At 44.8% G+C, this 22,419-nt stretch overlaps 1 protein-coding gene across 2 annotated transcripts in view; it reads left to right on the forward strand.

The window, feature by feature from the left end:
* plxnb3 (plexin B3) overlaps positions 1–22,419 on the forward strand; it is a 256,626-nt gene that overhangs the window by 120,386 nt on the left and 113,821 nt on the right. For both annotated transcript variants that reach the window (XM_082962290.1, XM_082962289.1), the window contains exons 3-4: positions 2,196–3,110; positions 20,794–20,973. In XM_082962290.1, the coding sequence (XP_082818416.1) occupies positions 2,196–3,110; positions 20,794–20,973 (1,095 nt within the window). The remainder of the gene's footprint in view (positions 1–2,195; positions 3,111–20,793; positions 20,974–22,419) is intronic.

A 22,419-nucleotide genomic window follows, 5' to 3' on the forward strand; every position in this document is an offset into this window, starting at 1 on the left:
AGCACCTCATCATGTAGTGGACTATAGGTTCCCTCTAGCCAACAGCACCTCATCATGTAGTAGGGTATAGGTTCCCTCTAGCCAACAGCACCTCATCATGTAGTGGACTATAGGTTCCCTCTAGCCAACAGCACCTCATCATGTAGTAGGGTATAGGTGCCCTCTAGCCAACAGCACCTCATCATGTAGTAGACTATAGGTGCCCTCTAGCCAACAGCACCTCATCATGTAGTAGGGTATAGGTTCCCTCTAGCCAACAGCACCTCATCATGTAGTAGGGTATAGGTTCCCTCTAGCCAACAGCAACTCATCATGTAGTAGGGTATAGGTGCCCTCTAGCCAACAGCACCTCATCATGTAGTAGGGTATAGGTGCCCTCTAGCCAACAGCACCTCATCATGTAGTAGGGTATAGGTGCCCTCTAGCCAACAGCACCTCATCATGTAGTAGGGTATAGGTGCCCTCTAGCCAACAGCACCTCATCATGTAGTAGGGTATAGGTGCCCTCTAGCCAACAGCACCTCATCATGTAGTAGACTATAGGTGCCCTCTAGCCAACAGCACCTCATCATGTAGTAGACTATAGGTGCCCTCTAGCCAACAGCACCTCATCATGTAGTAGGGTATAGGTGCCCTCTAGCCAACAGCACCTCATCATGTAGTAGGGTATAGGTTCCCTCTAGCCAACAGCACCTCATCATGTAGTAGGGTATAGGGGCCCTCTAGCCAACAGCACCTCATCATGTAGTAGGGTATAGGTGCCCTCTAGCCAACAGCACCTCATCAGTACCAGTGTTTTGTTAGAGAACCATCAGTGGAGTGTAAAACCCATTTCACTTGGAGTGTTTTATCCGGTACCTGAGAATTTAACCGCAAAAGTTATGCTAATGTGCACTACGTCATCACACAACAAGTCAATTTGATGGAAACACCTCTGGTGGGGAAAATGCGCATATTGTTTTTATGCAAATTTTAAAAAATATTCGCAGGGAAATCTGTCGCCAATTGGATGGAAACCTAGCTAGTGTGAAATTAAACGGCTAAAACCAGATGTGGCACTGACTCGTCCATGGGTTGATGTTCAGCAGTTACAAGCCTGCTAGAGTTAGCGGCAGGCAGACGAGCAATATCCACCGTCGTAGTACGGATGAAGCCTGAGCTGGAATGTGAAGCTAACTGAAGCTGGTTAAACTTTAGAAAACCCAATGTAGATCTAGCTTCCTTCGTCGTATATCCTTCACGAGTCCCCCATTCAAGTCAATGATTCCTCTGTTCTATGCATTCTAGCTCTATGCATTTAATCCTATCCAATAGGCAAAATCCAACTTTTGAAACACTGGGCCCTGGCTCTCTGGGCCCTGGTTCTCTGGGCCCTGGTTCTCGGGCCCTGGCTGTCTGGGCCCTGGCTGTCTGGGCCCTGGTTCTCTGGGCCCTGGCTCTCTGGGCCCTGGCTGTCTGGGCCCTGGTTCTCGGGCCCTGGTTCTCTGGGCCCTGGTTCTCTGGGCCCTGGCTCTCTGGGCCCTGGCTGTCTGGGCCCTGGTTCTCGGGCCCTGGTTCTCTGGGCCCTGGCTCTCTGGGCCCTGGCTGTCTGGGCCCTGGTTCTCTGGGCCCTGGTTCTCTGGGTCCTGGCTGTCTGGGCCCTGGTTCTCTGGGCCCTGGTTCTCTGGGCCCTGGCTCTCTGGGACCCTGGTTCTCTATGTACTGGTTTACTAGACACAGATTAAGACTAAATAGACTAAAAAGCACTTTCAATGGAGATTATCCATTGAGTTTACGTTTTAGTCTAGTACTGCGTTTAGCCTGTGTCTGGGAAACCACTCCTATATGTTTTTTGTATGTTGTCTGTGTTTATGTAAGAGTTTCTTTTAGACCAGTTCTGTGAACACAAACAATGGCTTTGTCCTAAAATGGCACCCTATTCCCTTTACAATGGACCCTGATCAACAGTAGTGTACACTATAGAGGGAACAGGCTACCAATAAAATATATGTTTTATTTTATACATTCGAGTCACGACTTACTGGAGCAATTACGGTTTAAATGCTTTGCTCAAAGGCACAACGACAGATTTTTCACCTTGTTGGATCTGGGATTTGAACCAGAGACCTTTTCGGTTACTGGCCCAAAGCACTAACCGCTAGGCTTCCGGCCGCCCTACCCACCATTCCTCTGTGTTATCTCTCATCTTGTCCTAGGTGCTGTCCTCCAGTCAGACTGGCCCCAAACTAGACAGTCCTGAATGTCTGCCTCCAATAGTTTCCAGGGACTGTCCTACCGCCCGGGTCACCCCCAACACCAATAAGATCCTTCTCCTGGAGGAAGGCGTGGACGCGCTGGGTTCAGAGGTCGCGGCAAGGAGCCTGATCGTGTGCGGGACGTTGTTCCAAGGTATCTGTGACAAGAGGAGTCTGGGTAATGTGTCCGAGGTGCTCTACCAGACGTCCAACCCGGTGGACACGCAGTACGTAGCCGCCAACGATCCCCGCGTCTCCACCGTGGGCGTGATCTTGAACCAGAAAGGGGTGGGGCTGATGCTAGTGGGGCGTGGCTACACTAGTAAAGGCCCCAGCGACATCCCACCAATCACAACGCGCCGTCTGTCCCCCAGCTCGTCCCCCGTCCGTCAGGCCTTCTCTCAAGACGAAGAACTAGGGAAGCTGGTTGTCGGTAGCTACTCCGAGTACAACAACAACTTCATCTCAGCGTTTAACCACAGCGACCACGTCTACTTCCTGTTCTCGCGGAGGGATATGTGGCACAGGAAGGAGTACCGGACTTACGTTTCACGTCTCTGCGCCGGAGACCGGAGCTTCTACTCTTACGTGGAGGTTCCGTTGGAATGTTCCGGCGGTTACAACCTCGCCCAGGGGGCTTCCCCCGCCGAACACCAGGGGAGGCCGGCGCTGTTCGTTGCCATGGCGGCGGGGCAGGCGTCGACGCCCACGGCGACGGGTCGCTCGGCGCTGTGTGTTTACGGGATGTCAGAGCTGGATGCGGCGCTGCAGAGGGCCCAGGAGCTGTGTTATACAGAGGGAGGAAGAGGACGGACGGGACAGGAGGAGGCATACATAGAGTATGAGGTGTCGTCCAAATGTCTTCGGCTGCCCAAGGTAACTAGACACACACGCACACACACACACACACACACACACACACACACACACACACACACACACACACACACACACACACACACACACACACACACACACGTACAAACACACACACACACATGTACAAACAGGTACACACACACAGGTACACACACTCTTATCCGCAGCAGGCCAGTGTGAATGCTAATCCCCCTGATTGTACCAATAGAAGTATTGATTGGATTGGATGTGTTACTGTGCTTGGTGTCAGGAATGAGTGGTCTTCCAGCTTGGCTGGAACAAAAGCCTGCAGTCATCCCTGACAGGATACATCTCCTACTACTGAACCTAATGGAGCGGTATAGCAGCGGTATAACAGCAGTATAGCAGTGGTATAACAGCAGTATAGCAGCAGTATAGCAGCAGTATAGCAGCAGCAGTATAGCAGCAGTATAGCAGCAGTATAGCAGCAGCGGTATAGCAGCAGCAGTATAGCAGCAGTATAGCAGCAGCGGTATAGCAGCAGTATAGCAGCAGCGGTATAACAGCAGTATAGCAGCAGCAGTATAGCAGCAGCGGTATAGCAGCGGTATAACCGCAGCGGTATAGCAGCAGCGGTATAGCAGCAGCGGTATAGCAGCAGCGGTATAGCAGCAGTATAGCAGCAGCGGTATAACAGCAGTATAGCAGCAGCGGTATAGCAGCAGCGGTATTGCAGCGGCGGTATAGCAGCGGTATAGCAGCAGTATAGCAGCAGTGGTATGACAGCGGCGGTATGACAGCAGCGTTATAACAGCAGCGGTATAGCAGCGGTATAACAGCAGCGGTATAGCAGCAGCGGTATAGCAGCAGTATAACAGCGGTATAGCAGCAGCGGTATAGCAGCGGTATAACAGCGGTATAGCAGCGGTATAACAGCGGTATAGCAGCAGCGGTATAGCAGCGGTAAAACAGCAGCGGTATAGCAGCGGTATAGCAGCGGTATAACAGCAGCGGTATAACAGCGGTATAGCAGGTATAACAGCAGTATAACAGCGGTATAACAGCGGTATAACAGCAGCGGTATAGCAGCAGCGGTATAACAGCAGCGGTATATCAGCGGTATAACAGCAGCGGTATAGCAGTGCATAACAGCGGTATAGCAGCAGCGGTATAACAGCAGCGGTATAGCAGCAGCGGTATAACAGCGGTATAGCAGCAGTATAGCAGCAGCGGTATAGCAGCAGCAGTATAGCAGCGGTATAACAGCAGCGGTATAGCAGCGGTATAACAGCGGTATAACAGCAGCGGTATAGCAGCAGCGGTATAACAGCGGTATGACAGCAGCGGTATAGCAGCGGTATAACAGCAGTATAGCAGCAGCGGTATAACAGCGGTATGACAGCAGCGGTATATCAGCGGTATAACAGCAGCGGTATAGCAGTGCATAACAGCGGTATAGCAGCAGCGGTATAACAGCAGCGGTATAGCAGCAGCGGTATAACAGCGGTATAGCAGCAGTATAGCAGCAGCAGTATAGCAGCGGTATAACAGCGGTATAGCAGCAGTATAGCAGCAGCGGTATATCAGCGGTATAACAGCAGCGGTATAGCAGTGCATAACAGCGGTATAACAGCAGCGGTATAGCAGCAGCAGTATAGCAGCGGTATAACAGCAGCGGTATAGCAGCGGTATAACAGCGGTATAACAGCAGCGGTATAACAGCGGTATAACAGCGGTATAGCAGCGGTATAACAGCGGTATAGCAGCGGTATAGCAGTGGTATAACAGCGGTATAGCAGCGGTAAAGCAGCAGCGGTATAGCAGGTATAGCAGCGGTATAGCAGCGGTAAAGCAGCAGCGGTATAACAGCAGCGGTATAGCAGGTATAGCAGCGGTATAACAGCAGCGGTATATCAGCGGTATAACAGCAGCGGTATAGCAGTGCATAACAGCGGTATAGCAGCAGCGGTATAACAGCAGCGGTATAGCAGCAGCGGTATAACAGACGCGGTATAACAGCAGCGGTATAGCAGCAGCGGTATAGCAGCAGTATAGCAGCAGCGGTATAGCAGCGGTATAGCAGCAGTATAGCAGCAGCGGTATAGCAGCGGTATAGCAGCAGCTTCATAGCAGCGGTATAACAGCAGTAAAGCAGCAGCGGTATAGCAGCGGTATAACAGTAGCGGTATAGCAGCAGTATAGTAGCAGCGGTATAACAGCAGTATAACAGCGGTATATCAGCGGTATAGCAGCAGCGGTATAGCAGCAGCGGTATAGCAGCAGTATGGCAGCGGTATAACAGCGGTATAGCAGCAGCGGTATAGCAGTGGTATAGCAGCAGCGGTATAGCAGCAGCGGTATAACAGCGGTATAGCAGTGCATAACAACGGTATAGCAGCAGCAGTATAGCAGTGGTATAACAGCAGCAGTATAACAGCGGTATAGCAGCGGTATAGCAGCAGTATAGCAGCGGTATAGCAGCGGTAAAGCAGAAGCGGTATAGCAGCAGCGGTATAGCAGCAGTATAGCAGCGGTATAGCAGCAGCGGTATAGCAGCAGCAGTATAGCAGCAGCGGTATAACAGCGGTATAGCAGTGCATAACAGCGGTATAGCAGCAGCAGTATAGCAGTGGTATAACAGCAGCGGTATAGCAGCGGTATAGCAGCAGCAGTATAGCAGTGCATAACAGCGGTATAGCAGCAGCAGTATAGCAGTGGTATAACAGCAGTATGGCAGCAGTATAGCAGCGGTATAACAGCAGTATGGCAGCAGTAATAGTCTAAGTGGATAGAGGAGATTAGGTAGCTTTAACATCTATTACAGGTGATCAGAGAGGATGATGGGACCATTACCTAGGTACCTATGAGTGGCCTCTGAGTTGCTTAACCCAGATTAGGGTTAGCTAGCTGTGCCACTGGTGAAAGGACTTTTGGTCTGTCTGTCTGTCTCTATGTCTCTGTGTCTCTCTGTTTCTCTGTCTGTTTGTCTGTCTGTCTCTCTCTCTCCAGCTGTGCCACTGGTGAAAGGACTTTTGGTCCCTCTGTCTCTGTGTCTGTCCGTCTCTGTCTGTCTCTCTGTCTCTCTGTCTGTCTCTTGTCTGTCTCTCTCTCCGTCTTTGTGTCTGTCTATGTCTGTATGTCTGTCGGTCTCTGTCTCTCTGTTCGTCTGTCTAGCTGTCTCTTTGTGAGTGACAGCTGCCTCTGTGCTGGTACAGATTAAACCCAGCTGCTCTCACTGCCTCTAATCCTGAGTGCTTTCAGCCCCCCCCACACACACACACACACACACACACACACACACACACACACACACACACACACACACACACACACACACACAAAAACGCAGTGACCTCTCAGAAGCCCACCCCCCCATCTATATTGGGGTCACCGGCCCCATGTTTCTATAAAACAGACTAATATTGAATGTTAGATCCATGGACAGTGTTGTTTATCCTGGTCCAGTGTTGTTTATCCTGGTCCAGTGTTGTATATCCTGGTCCAGTGTTGTATATCCTGGTCCAGTGTTGTTTATCCTGGTCCAGTGTTGTATATCCTGGTCCAGTGTTGTATATCCTGGTCCAGTGATGTATATCCTGGTCCAGTGTTGTATATCCTGGTCCAGCTGTCAGAGTGATGGACAGTGTTGTATATCCTGGTCCAGTGTTGTATATCCTGGTCCAGTGTTGTATATCCTGGTCCAGTGTTATATATCCTGGTCCAGTGTTGTATATCCTGGTCCAGTGATGTATATCCTGGTCCAGTGTTGTATATCCTGGTCCAGCTGTCAGAGTGATGGACAGTGTTGTATATCCTGGTCCAGTGTTATATATCCTGGTCCAGTGTTGTATATCCTGGTCCAGTGATGTATATCCTGGTCCAGTGTTGTTTATCCTGGTCCAGTGTTGTATATCCTGGTCCAGTGTTGTATATCCTGGTCCAGCTGTCAGAGTGATGGACAGTGTTGTATATCCTGGTCCAGTGTTGTATATCCTGGTCCAGTGTTGTATATCCTGGTCCAGTGTTATATATCCTGGTCCAGTGTTGTTTATCCTGGTCCAGTGTTGTATATCCTGGTCCAGTGTTGTATATCCTGGTCCAGTGTTGTATATCCTGGTCCAGTGTTGTATATCCTGGTCCAGTGTTGTTTATCCTGGTCCAGTGTTGTATATCCTGGTCCAGTGTTGTTTATCCTGGTCCAGTGTTATATATCCTGGTCCAGTGTTGTATATCCTGGTCCAGTGTTGTATATCCTGGTCCAGTGTTGTATATCCTGGTCCAGTGTTGTATATCCTGGTCCAGTGTTGTATATCCTGGTCCAGTGTTGTTTATCCTGGTCCAGTGTTGTATATCCTGGTCCAGTGTTGTTTATCCTGGTCCAGTGTTGTATATCCTGGTCCAGTGTTGTTTATCCTGGTCCAGTGTTGTTTATCCTGGTCCAGTGTTGTATATCCTGGTCCAGTGTTGTTTATCCTGGTCCAGTGTTGTATATCCTGGTCCAGTGTTGTATATCCTGGTCCAGTGTTGTATATCCTGGTCCAGCTGTCAGAGTGATGGACAGTGTTGTATATCCTGGTCCAGTGTTGTATATCCTGGTCCAGTGTTGTATATCCTGGTCCAGTGTTGTATATCCTGGTCCAGTGTTGTTTATCCTGGTCCAGTGTTGTATATCCTGGTCCAGAGCTGTCAGAGTGATGAACAGGGTGAATAAATCCAGTTTAATCCTGCATCTGGCTGAGTTTCCCTGACCCACATCCGGTCCCCTGTCCTGTTTACTGTTTTACTGTCCACTGTCCACATCCTGGCCCATGCTGTTCTATGTTACAGACTGACCAGTAAACACTGTCCATTTCTTTACAGTACAGACCACCCTGTTCCACTGGTCACTAACCATCACTGACAACGTTTGTCACTGTCCCAGCCAAGAACACTTTCCCAGGGGGTTTTAGGCGTTCAGAACGGCTTCACTTCGGTGTACGATTGTATGTTTTTAACGTTTCAAAAAATATACAACAAGGAGGAAGACAACAGTTTTACACGGTAACGATTAAAACTGAGAGAAATAAAACTAATCTCTGCCTTTTGTTGAAAATAAAACGAGAACCATCTTATTACGTACGGACAGCTGATCCAAAAAAAACATCTCGATCCACTGCCTGACCAGTGGTGTTCTCTGGATGTGCATCTTTCCCCTTTCACAATGATTGGATACGTATCTAGATACACGAGCTTCAATACAATACAGGAAAACCGGTTTGTTTAGAGAATGAATCGCTGCATTTCGGTTCGATGCGATACTATGCTCTGACGTTTTGTTGCATAAACAAATGAAATGTCCCGTTTTTAAAATTCACATCTGCTGCTGATGGAGCTCATGAGCTGACCGTGTGTGCGTGTGTGTGTGCGTGTGTGTGTGCGTGTGTGTGTGTGTGTGTGCGTGAGTGCGTGCGTGCGTGCGTGCATGCCATACAATGCCTTCAGAAAGTATTCATACCCTTAGACTTTTTCCACATTTTATTGTTACAGCTGGAATTTAAAACGGATTACATTGAGATGTTACACTGGCCTACGTAGGGATTGAATACTTACTGACTGAAGACATAAGCTTTTCATTTTTTTTATTAGTAAACATTTCTGAAAAACATAATTCCACTGTGTCATTATGGAATTATATTTTTAGAAACTTTAACTAATATAAAATGAAAAGCTTATGTCTTCAGTCAGTAACAATTCAACCCCGTTGTTATGGCAAGCCTAAATAAGTTCAGGAGGAAACATTCGCTTAACAAGTCACATAATAAGTTGCATGGACTCTGTGTGTTCAATAATAGTGTTTAACATGATTTTGAAATGACTACCTCATCTCTGTACCCCCACACATACAATTATCTGGAAGGTCCCTCAGTCGAAGCAGTGGAATTTCAAACACAGATTCAACCACAAAGACCAGGGAGGTTTTCCAATGCCTCGCAAAGAGCAGCTATTGGTAGATGGGTAAACATAAAAACAGCAGACATTGAATATCCCTTTGAGCATGGTGAAGTTATTAATTACACTTTGGATGATGATATCAATACACCCACTCACTACAAAGATACAGGCGTCCTTCTTAACTCAGTTGCCAGAGAGGAAGGAAACTGCTCAATTTAATGGCTGTGATAGGAGAAAACTGAGGATGGATCAACAACATTGTAGTTACTCCACAATACTAACCTACATGACAGAGTGAAAAGACGAAAGCTTGTACAGAATAAAAATATTCCAAAACATGAATCCTGTTTGCAATAAGGTACTAAAGTTAAACTGAAACAAATGTTGCTAAGAAATTAAGTTTATGTCCTGAATACAAAGCGTTATGTTTGGGGCAAATGCAACACATCACTGAGTACAACTCTTCATATTTTCAAGCATGTTGGTGGCTGCATCATGTTATGGGTATGCTTGTCATCTACAAGGACTAGGGAGTTTTTTAAAGATACAAATGAACAGAATAGAGCTAAGCACAGGCAAAATCCTAGAGGAAAACCTGGTTCAGTCTGCTTTCCAACAGACACTGGGAGACAAATCCACCTTTCAGCAGGACAATAACCTAAAACACAAGGCCAAATCTACACTGGAGTTGCTTACCAAGAAGACATGGAATGTTCCTCAGTGCCCTAGTTACAGTATTGACTTAAATCGGCTTGAAAAGCTATGGCAAGACTTGTAAATGGCTTTCTAGCGATGATCAACAACCAACTTCGCAGAGTTGAATAATACCCCCAAAATAATAATATGTAAATATTGTAAGATCCAGACGTGGAAAGCTCTTAGAGACTTACTCAGAAGGACTCACAGCTTTAATCGCTGACAAAGGTGATGCTAACATGTATTGACTCAGAGGTGTGAATACTTATGTAAATTAGATATTTCTGTATTTCATTTTCAATAAATTTGCTAACATTTCTAAAAACATTTTGTTAATTTTGTCATTATGGGGTATTGTGATGCCACTATGGGGTATTGTGATGTCACTATGGGGTATTGTGATGTCACTATGGGGTATTGTGATGTCACTATGGGGTATTGTGATGTCATTATGGGGTATTGTGTGTAGAACAGGGGTTCTGAAATCACTATCACCCACTAACTAACTTGTCATCTTTGCAGATGAAGTGTTTGAGCTAGTAATGCATCAATATTTATAGTTTACAAATTAGCTATGATTTAGCCAATGAAAATATATATATATATATAGCACAATTTTGGATTTCACAACTATCTCAAAATCAAATGATTTTGACACTTTTGGAAGTTGTTATGGATTAATCTTCTCATGCATCCAACACGTTTAATAGAGTCACAATCTTGATGTAATCATTGCGTGCTAGGAATATGGGACCAAATACTGAACCTTTGACTACTTTACTGTCCCAATACTTATGTTCCCTAAAATGGGGGGGACTATGTACAAAAAGTGTTTTCATTTCTAAACGGTTCACCAGATATGGATGAAAATACCCTCAAATTAAAGCTGACAGTCTGCACTTCAACCTCATAGTAATTTTACAGAGCCAAAACAACAGAAAATGTGTCACTGTCCCAATACTTTTGTAGCTCACCATGTAACTGGAGCTCACCATATAACTGTAGCTCACCATGTAACTGGAGCTCACCATATAACTGCAGCTCACCATATAACTGGAGCTCACCATATAACTGCAGCTCACCATGTAACTGGAGCTCACCATATAACTGCAGCTCACCATATAACTGCAGCTCACCATATAACTGGACATATAACTGGAGCTCACCATATAACTGGAGCTCACCATATAACTGACATATAACTGGAGCTCACCATATAACTGGACATATAACTGGAGCTCACCATATAACTGGAGCTCACCATGTAACTAGCAGCTCACCATGTAACTGGAGCTCACCATATAACTGGAGCTCACATATAACTGGAGCTCACCATATAACTGGACATATAACTAGAGCTCACCATATAACTGTAGCTCACCATATAACTGTAGCTCACCATATAACTGCAGCTCACCATATAACTCGAGCTCACCATATAACTAGAGCTCACCATATAACTGGAGCTCACCATATAACTGGACATATAACTGGAGCTCACCATATAACTGCAGCTCACCATATAACTGGAGCTCACCATATAACTGGAAATCACCATATAACTGCAGCTCACCATATAACTGGACATATAACTGGAGCTCACCATATAACTGTAGCTCACCATATAACTGTAGCTCACCATATAACTGCAGCTCACCATATAACTGGAGCTCACCATATAACTGGAGCTCACCATATAACTGGAGCTCACCATATAACTGGACATATAGCTGGAGCTCACCATATAACTGGAGCTCACCATATAACTGCAGCTCACCATATAACTGGACATACAACTGGAGCTCACCATATAACTGGAGCTCACCATATAACTGGACATATAACTGGAGCTCAACATATAACTGGAGCTCACAATATAACTGCAGCTCACCATATAACTGGACATATAACTGGAGCTCACCATATAACTGGAGCTCACAATATAACTGCAGCTCACCATATAACTGGAGCTCACCATATAACTGGAGCTCACCATATAACTGGAGCTCACCATATAACTGGACATATAACTGGAGCTCACCATATAACTGGACATATAACTGGAGCTCACCATATAACTGGAGCTCACCATATAACTGGAGCTCACCATATAACTGGAGCTCACCATATAACTGGACATATAACTGGAGCTCACCATATAACTGGAGCTCACCATATAACTGGACATATAACTGGAGCTCACCATATAACTGGAGCTCACCATATAACTGGAGCTCACCATATAACTGGACATATAACTGGAGCTCACCATATAACTGGAGCTCACCATATAACTGGAGCTCACCATATAACTGGACATATAACTGGAGCTCACCATATAACTGGAGCTCACCATATAACTGGAGCTCACCATATAACTGGAGCTCACCATATAACTGGACATATAACTGGAGCTCACCATATAACTGGAGCTCACCATATAACTGGAGCTCACCATATAACTGGAGCTCACCATATAACTGGACATATAACTGGAGCTCACCATATAACTGGAGCTCACCATATAACTGGAGCTCACCATATAACTGGAGCTCACCATATAACTGGACATATAACTGGAGCTCACCATATAACTGGATCTCACCATATAACTGCAGCTCACCATATAACTGCAATGATGACTGAGGCAGTTTAGAACAGGACAAGTCTAAACGGGATTCTTGGGACGTCCCAACTCTTACGTCACCCCATTGAAGTTGAAATTTAAAACGGTTAAGGTAAGGTTAAGGGTAGGGGTTAAGGTTAGGGTAGCTAAGGGTTAAGGTTAAGGTAAGGTTAAGGGTAGGGGTTAAGGTTAGGGTAGCTAAGGGTTAAGGTTAAGGTTTAGGTTAAGGGTTAGGGTTAGGGTTAGGGTTGTAGTTGACGGCTATATTCCTGTCTCCCCCTGGTGGCCGGTATGCAGCATTACATATCTGTCCCATCACACAGCTGGCTAGCTGTATATTTATGACTGTAGTCAGCTGACTATGTATTTATGGCTGTCATATTTACAACCAGAGTATTTCTGGAGGGCTCCCTGCCTAGTTGGTTTCCCTAGAGGGCTGAGGTTGGTTTGGGGAGGAACCAGTTGGTAGACCTATAGCTGGAGTATTTCTGGTGTAGTGGTTGAACTGGTTTCCCTTGAGTGTTCTGGACCAGTTGGTAGACCTATAGCTGGAGTATTTCTGGTGTCTGGTTGACCTGGTTTCCCTTGAGTGTTCTGGACCAGTTGGTAGACCTATAGCTGGAGTATTTCTGGTGTAGTGGTTGAACTGGTTTCCCTTGAGTGTTCTGAACCAGTTGGTAGACCTATAGCTGGAGTATTTCTGGTGTAGTGGTTGAACTGGTTTCCCTTGAGTGTTCTGGACCAGTTGGTAGACCTATAGCTGGAGTATTTCTGGTGTAGTGGTTGAACTGGTTTCCCTTGAGTGTTCTGGACCAGTTGGTAGACCTATAGCTGGAGTATTTCTGGTGTAGTGGTTGAACTGGTTTCCCTTGAGTGTTCTGGACCTATAGCTGGAGTATTTCTGGTGTAGTGGTTGAACTGGTTTCCCTTGAGTGTTCTGAACCAGTTGGTAGACCTATAGCTGGAGTATTTCTGGTGTAGTGGTTGAACTGGTTTACCTTGAGGGTTCTGGACCAGTTGGTAGACCTATAGCTGGAGTATTTCTGGTGTAGTGGTTGAACTGGTTTCCCTTGAGTGTTCTGGACCAGTTGGTAGACCTATAGCTGGAGTATTTCTGGTGTAGTGGTTGAACTGGTTTCCCTTGAGTGTTCTGGACCAGTTGGTAGACCTATAGCTGGAGTATTTCTGGTGTAGTGGTTGAACTGGTTTCCCTTGAGTGTTCTGGACCAGTTGGTATGGAGATGTCTTGGCCTTAGAAAACAGTGACTTATTTGACTATGAATGATATGTCTATGTGTCTGACTAGGGGTTCAGGAGGGGTGAAACCACTATAAAACTGCAAGATTAAAAGGTTAAAATATGACAAGTGGAATCTAATCAAGTTTTATTTGTGACATTCATCGTAAACAACATGTGTGGACTAACAGTGAAATGCTTACTCAATGATAACATGGCTATATACACAGGGTACCAGTACTGATTCAATGATAACATGGCTATATACACAGAGTACCAGTACTGAGTCAATGATAACATGGCTATATATACAGAGTACCAGTACTGAGTCAATGATAACATGGCTATATACACAGAGTACCAGTACTGAGTCAATGATAACATGGCTATATACACAGAGTACCAGTACTGAGTCAATGATAACATGGCTATATACACAGAGTACCAGTACTGAGTCAATGATAACATGGCTATATACACAGAGTACCAGTACTGAGTCAATGATAACATGGCTATATACACAGAGTACCAGTAATGAGTCGATGATAACATGGCTATATACACAGAGTACCAGTACTGAGTCAATGAGTACCCTGACTATATACACAGAGTACCAGTACTGAGTCAATGATAACATGGCTATATACACAGAGTACCAGTAATGAGTCGATGATAACATGGCTATATACACAGGGTACCAGTACTGAGTCAATGATAACATGGCTATATATACAGAGTACCAGTACTGAGTCAATGATAACATGGTACTATACACAGAGTACCAGTACTGAGTCAATGATAACATGGTACTATACACAGAGTACCAGTACTGAGTCAATGATAACATGGCTATATACACAGAGTACCAGTACTGAGTCAATGATAACATGGTACTATACACAGAGTACCAGTACTGAGTCAATGATAACATGGCTATATACACAGAGTACCAGTACTGAGTAACAATAACATGGTCCTATACACAGAGTACCAGTACTGAGTCAATGATAACATGGCTATATACACAGAGTACCAGTACTGAGTCAATGATAACATGGCTATATACACAGAGTACCAGTACTGAGTAACAATAACATGGCTATATACACAGAGTACCAGTACTGATTCAATGATAACATGGCTATATACACAGAGTACCAGTACTGAGTCAATGATAACATGGTACTATACACAGAGTACCAGTACTGAGTCAATGATAACATGGCTATATACACAGAGTACCAGTACTGAGTCAATGTGTACCCTGACTATATACACAGAGTACCAGTACTGAGTCGATGATAACATGGCTATATACACAGAGTACCAGTACTGAGTCAATGTGTACCCTGACTATATACACAGGGTACCAGTACTGAGTCAATGATAACATGGCTATATACACAGAGTACATACCTACTGTAGGTAGGGGTAAAGGATAGATAATAGACAGTAACAGCAGTATACTGTAGGTAGGGGTAAAGGATAGATAATAGACAGTAACAGCAGTATACTGTAGGTAGGGGTAAAGGATAGATAATAGACAGTAACAGCAGTATACTGTAGGTAGGGGTAAAGGATAGATAATAGACAGTAACAGCAGTATACTGTAGGTAGGGGTAAAGGATAGATAATAGACAGTAACAGCAGTATACTGTAGGTAGGGGTAAAGGATAGATAATAGACAGTAACAGCTAGTAGGTAGGGGTAAAGGATAGATAATAGACAGTAACAGCAGTATACTGTAGGTAGGGGTAAAGGATAGATAATAGACAGTAACAGCAGTATACTGTAGGTAGGGGTAAAGGATAGATAATAGACAGTAACAGCAGTATACTGTAGGTAGGGGTAAAGGATAGATAATAGACAGTAACAGCAGTATACTGTAGGTAGGGGTAAAGGATAGATAATAGACAGTAACAGCAGTATACTGTAGGTAGGGGTAAAGGATAGATAATAGACAGTAACAGCAGTATACTGTAGGTAGGGGTAAAGGATAGATAATAGACAGTAACAGCAGTATACTGTAGGTAGGGGTAAAGGATAGATAATAGACAGTAACAGCAGTATACTGTAGGTAGGGGTAAAGGATAGATAATAGACAGTAGCAGCAGTATACTGTAGGTAGGGGTAAAGGATAGATAATAGACAGTAACAGCAGTATACTGTAGGTAGGGGTAAAGGATAGATAATAGACAGTAACAGCAGTATACTGTAGGTAGGGGTAAAGGATAGATAATAGACAGTAACAGCAGTATACTGTAGGTAGGGGTAAAGGATAGATAATAGACAGTATACTGTAGGTAGGGGTAAAGGATAGATAATAGACAGTAACAGCAGTATACTGTAGGTAGGGGTAAAGGATAGATAATAGACAGTAGCAGCAGTATACTGTAGGTAGGGGTAAAGGATAGATAATAGACAGTAACAGCAGTATACTGTAGGTAGGGGTAAAGGATAGATAATAGACAGTAACAGCATGTAGGTAGGGGTAAAGGATAGATAATAGACAGTAACAGCAGTATACTGTAGGTAGGGGTAAAGGATAGATAATAGACAGTAACAGCAGTATACTGTAGGTAGGGGTAAAGGATAGATAATAGACAGTAACAGCAGTATACTGTAGGTAGGGGTAAAGGATAGATAATAGACAGTAACAGCAGTATACTGTAGGTAGGGGTAAAGGATAGATAATAGACAGTAACAGCAGTATACTGTAGGTAGGGGTAAAGGATAGATAATAGACAGTAACAGCAGTATACTGTAGGTAGGGGTAAAGGATAGATAATAGACAGTAACAGCAGTATACTGTAGGTAGGGGTAAAGGATAGATAATAGACAGTAACAGCAGTATACTGTAGGTAGGGGTAAAGGATAGATAATAGACAGTAACAGCAGTATACTGTAGGTAGGGGTAAAGGATAGATAATAGACAGTAACAGCAGTATACTGTAGGTAGGGGTAAAGGATAGATAATAGACAGTAGCAGCAGTATACTGTAGGTAGGGGTAAAGGATAGATAATAGACAGTAACAGCAGTATACTGTAGGTAGGGGTAAAGGATAGATAATAGACAGTATACTGTAGGTAGGGGTAAAGGATAGATAATAGACAGTAACAGCAGTATACTGTAGGTAGGGGTAAAGGATAGATAATAGACAGTACAGCAGTATACTGTAGGTAGGGGTAAAGGATAGATAATAGACAGTAACAGCAGTATACTGTAGGTAGGGGTAAAGGATAGATAATAGACAGTAACAGCAGTATACTGTAGGTAGGGGTAAAGGATAGATAATAGACAGTAACAGCAGTATACTGTAGGTAGGGGTAAAGGATAGATAATAGACAGTAACAGCAGTATACTGTAGGTAGGGGTAAAGGATAGATAATAGACAGTAACAGCAGTATACTGTAGGTAGGGGTAAAGGATAGATAATAGACAGTAACAGCAGTATACTGTAGGTAGGGGTAAAGGATAGATAATAGACAGTACAGCAGTATACTGTAGGTAGGGGTAAAGGATAGATAATAGACAGTAACAGCAGTATACTGTAGGTAGGGGTAAAGGATAGATAATAGACAGTAACAGCAGTATACTGTAGGTAGGGGTAAAGGATAGATAATAGACAGTAACAGCAGCGTATGTGATGGGTCAAAAGAGATTAGTGCTAAAAGGGTCAATGCAGATAGTCCGGGAAGCTATTTGGTTAACTATTTAACAGTCTTATGGCTTGGGGGATAGAAGCTGTTCAGGATCCTGTTGGTACCAGACTTGGTGCATCGGGACCGCTTTCCGTGCGGTAGCAGAGAACAAACGATGACTTGTGTGGGTGGAGTCTGACGGTTTTTTTAGGGTCCTTCTTATGACACCGCCTGGTATATAGGTTCTGTATGTCAGGGAGCTTGGCCCCAGTGATGTACTGGGCCGTACGCACTACCTTCTGTAGCACCTTGTGGTCAGATGCCAAGCAGTTGTCATACCAGGCGGTGAGACAGCAGGTCAAGATGCTCTCAATGGTGCAGCTTGTAGAACGTTTTGAGGATCTGAGGGCCCATGCCGGATCTCCTGAGGAGGAAGAGGCGTTGTCGTAGCCTCTTTACGTCTGTATTGGTGTGTGTTGGACCATGATAATTCCTTAGTGATGTGGACACAGAGGAACTCGAAGCTGTCGGCCCAGCTCCACTACGGAACCGTCGATGTGGATGGGAATGTGCTCGTGTAGACCACGATCAGCTCCTTTGTCTTGTTGACGTTGAGGGGAGAGGTTGTTGTCCTGGCACCACACTGCCAGGTCTCTGACCTCCTCCCTATAGGCTGTCTCATCGTTGTCGGTGATCAGGCCTACCACCGTTGTATAGTCGGCAAACTTGATGATGGTGTTGGGAGTCGTGAGCAGCCACACCAGTCGTGGGTGAACAGGGAGTACAGGAGGGGACTGAGCACGCACCCCTGAGGGGCCCCAGTGTTGAGGTCAAGGTGGCGAACATGGCCCGTCAGGAAGTCCAGGATCCAGTTGCAGAGGGAGGCGTTTAGTCCCAGGGTCCTTAGCTTAGTGATGAGCTTTGAGGGCACTATGGTGTTGAACGCTGAGCTGTAGTCAATGAATAGCATTCTCACATAGGTGTTCCTTTTGTCCAGGTGGGAAAGGGCAGTGTGGAGCACAATAGAGATTGCATCATCTGTGGATCTGTTGGGGCGGTATGCAAATTGGAGTGGGTCCAGGGAGTCTGGGATAATGGTGTGGATGTGAGCCCATGACCAGCCTTTCAAAGCATTTCATGACTACAGACGTGGATGCTGTGGGGCAATAGTCATTTAGACAGGTTACCTTGGTGTTCTTGGGTACAGGGACTATGGTGGTCTGTTTGAAATATGTAGGTATTACAGACTGGGTCAGGGAGAGGTCAGTGAAGAGACTTGTCAGCTGGTCGGCGTACGCTCTGAGTACGGCCCCTGGTAATCCATCTGGCCCTGCAGCCTTGTGAATGTTACTCTGTTTATACTCACATTAATTAACTGATTATCTAAATAAATAATGTCTGCAGAACACTGTTATACTGCATAACGAGTAGGCTGAAAACACTGTTATACTGCATAACAAGTAGGCTGAAAACACTGTTATACTGCATAACAAGTAGGCTGAAAACACTGTTATACTGCATAACAAGTAGGCTGAAAACAGTGTTATACTGCATGACAAGTAGGCTGAAAACACTGTTATACTGCATAACAAGTAGGCTGAAAACACTGTTATACTGCATAACAAGTAGGCTGAAAACACTGTTATACTGCATAACAAGTAGCCTGAAAACACTGTTATACTGCATAACAAGTAGCCTGAAAACACTGTTATACTGAATAACAAGTAGCCTGAAAACACTGTTATACTGCATAACAAGTAGGCTGAAAACACTGTTATACTGCATAACAAGTAGCCTGAAAACACTGTTATACTGCATAACAAGTAGGCTGAAAACACTGTTATACTGCATAACAAGTAGGCTGAAAACACTGTTATACTGCATGACATGTAGCCTGAAAACACTGTTATACTGCATAACAAGTAGGCTGAAAACACTGTTATACTGCATAACAAGTAGGCTGAAAACAGTGTTATACTGCATGACAAGTAGGCTGAAAACACTGTTATACTGCATAACAAGTAGCCTGAAAACACTGTTATACTGCATAACAAGTAGCCTGAAAACACTGTTATACTGCATAACAAGTAGGCTGAAAACACTGTTATACTGCATAACAAGTAGGCTGAAAACAGTGTTATACTGCATGACAAGTAGGCTGAAAACACTGTTATACTGCATAACAAGTAGTCTGAAAACACTGTTATACTGCATAACAAGTAGCCTGAAAACACTGTTATACTGCATAACAAGTAGGCTGAAAACACTGTTATACTGCATAACAAGTAGGCTGAAAACACTGTTATACTGCATAACAAGTAGGCTGAAAACACTGTTATACTGCATAACAAGTAACCTGAAAACACTGTTATACTGCATAACAAGTAGCCTGAAAACACTGTTATACCGCATAACAAGTAGGCTGAAAAATACTGTTATACCGCATAACAAGTAGGCTGAAAACACTGTTATACTGCATAACAAGTAGCCTGAAAACACTGTTATACTGCATAACAAGTAGGCTGAAAACACTGTTATACTGCATGACATGTAGCCTGAAAACACTGTTATACTGCATAACAAGTAGCCTGAAAACACTGTTATACTGCATAACAAGTAGCCTGAAAACACTGTTATACTGCATGACATGTAGCCTGAAAACACTGTTATACTGCATAACAAGTAGGCTGAAAACACTGTTATACTGCATAACAAGTAGCCTGAAAACACTGTTATACTGCATAACAAGTAGGCTGAAAACACTGTTATACTGCATAACAAGTAGGCTGAAAACACTGTTATACTGCATGACATGTAGCCTGAAAACACTGTTATACTGCATAACAAGTAGACTGAAAACACTGTTATACTGCATAACAAGTAGGCTGAAAACACTGTTATACTGCATGACATGTAGCCTGAAAACACTGTTATACCGCATAACAAGTAGGCTGAAAACACTGTTATACCGCATAACAAGTAGCCTGAAAACACTGTTATACCGCATAACAAGTAGCCTGAAAACACTGTTATACTGCACAACAAGTAGCCTGAAAACACTGTTATACTGCATAACAAGTAGGCTGAAAACACTGTTATACCGCATAACAAGTAGGCTGAAAACACTGTTATACTGCATAACAAGTAGCCTGAAAACACTGTTATACCGCATAACAAGTAGCCTGAAAACACTGTTATACCGCATGACAAGTAGGCTGAAAACACTGTTATACCGCATAACAAGTAGCCTGAATACACTGTTATACCGCATAACAAGTAGCCTGAAAACACTGTTATACTGCACAACAAGTAGCCTGAAAACACTGTTATACTGCATAACAAGTAGGCTGAAAACACTGTTATACCGCATAACAAGTAGGCTGAAAACACTGTTATACTGCATAACAAGTAGCCTGAAAACACTGTTATACCGCATAACGAGTAGCCTGAAAACACTGTTATACCGCATAACAAGTAGGCTGAAAACACAAGAAGAAGAAACTTATTGTGATGTCGTCGCCGGCTGGAGTGGCTTTAAACGAATGTAAAATCAATCAACCAATCACGTCTGACCTTTCTTTGATCTAGGATTCGTTAAAGGAGTACCCATGTGGAGGGGAACACACCCCCAGCCCCATCGCCTCTGCTGTTCCCCTGTCAGCCACGCCTTCTCTCACCAGGGAAACTCAGCTCACCGCCGTCACCACCGCTACCGAGGCCGGCCACACCATCGCCCTGCTGGGGGACAAGAAGGGATGGCTGCATAAGGTAGGCTATACGCACGTGCACCTTCGCCCTGCTGGGGGACAAGAAGGGATGGCTGCATAAGGTAGCCCAACGCTCTAACCACTAGGCTACCTGCTGGTTACTGGCCCAACGCTCTAACCACTAGGCTACCTGCTGGTTACTGGCCCAACGCTCTAACCACTAGGCTACCTGCTGGTTACTGGCCCAACGCTCTAACCACTAGGCTACCTGCTGGTTACTGGCCCAACGCTCTAACCACTAGGCTTCATGCTGGTTACTGGCCGAACGCTCTAACCACTAGGCTACCTGCTGGTTACTGGCCCAATGCTCTAACCACTATGCTACCTGCTGGTTACTGGCCCAACTCTCTAACCACTAGGCTACCTGCTGGTTACTGGCCCAACGCTCTAACCACTAGGCTACATGCTGGTTACTGGCCCAACGCTCTAACCACTAGGCTACCTGCTGGTTACTGGCCCAACGCTCTAACCACTAGGCTACCTGCTGGTTACTGGCCCAACGCTCTAACCACTAGGCTACATGCTGGTTACTGGCCCAACTCTTTAACCACTAGGCTACCTGCTGGTTACTGGCCCAACGCTCTAACCACTAGTCTACCTGCTGGTTACTGGCCCAATTCTCTAACCACTAGGCTACCTGCTGGTTACTGGCCCAACGCTCTAACCACTAGGCTACCTGCCGCCCCAGATTAGGCTACCATATATGTCACATTCTCCCACATTTCTAATTGACAACACAGGGAACCAAACATGTGCTTAGGGTCATTGTCCTATTGGAAGGTGAACCTTCGTCCCAGTCTGAGGTCCTGAGCGCTCTGGAGCAGGTTTTCATCAAGGATCTCTCTGTGCTTTGCTCTGTTCGTTTTTCTGTTAAATGTGTCTCACGTCATCTACTGATATCTCTTTATCGTATTGGCTCCTAGTCTGTCAAATCAAATCAATTGTATTTCTATAGCCCTTCTTACATCAGCTGATATCTCAAAGTGCTGTACAGAAACCCAGCCTAAAACCCCCAAACAGCAAGCAATGCAGGTATAGAAGCACGGTGGCTAGGAAAAACTCCCTAGAAAGGCCAAAACCTAGGAAGAAACCTAGAGAGGAATATATCATTACATTTGAAATGTTAGATTTTTTTTATGCATGTATTAACGCATCAATTATACAAACATACAATTCATTTGAGTTCAGTGGTTCCTCAGCCCAGACTCCCAGTGGTTCCTCAGGATAGACTCCCAGTGGTTCCCCAGTCCAGACTCCCAGTGGTTCCTCAGTCCAGACTCCCAGTGGTTCCTCAGTCCAGACTCCCAGTGGTTCCTCAGCCCAGACTCCCAGTGGTTCCTCAGGATAGACTCCCAGTGGTTCCTCAGTCCAGACTCCCAGTGGTTCCTCAGTCCAGACTCCCAGTGAGTTCCTCAGTCCAGACTCCCAGTGGTTCCTCAGCCCAGAC

The sequence above is a fragment of the Salmo salar genome, chromosome 15, assembly GCF_965601325.2.
Source record: "Salmo salar chromosome 15, fSalSal1, whole genome shotgun sequence".
Lineage (NCBI taxonomy): Eukaryota > Metazoa > Chordata > Actinopteri > Salmoniformes > Salmonidae > Salmo > Salmo salar.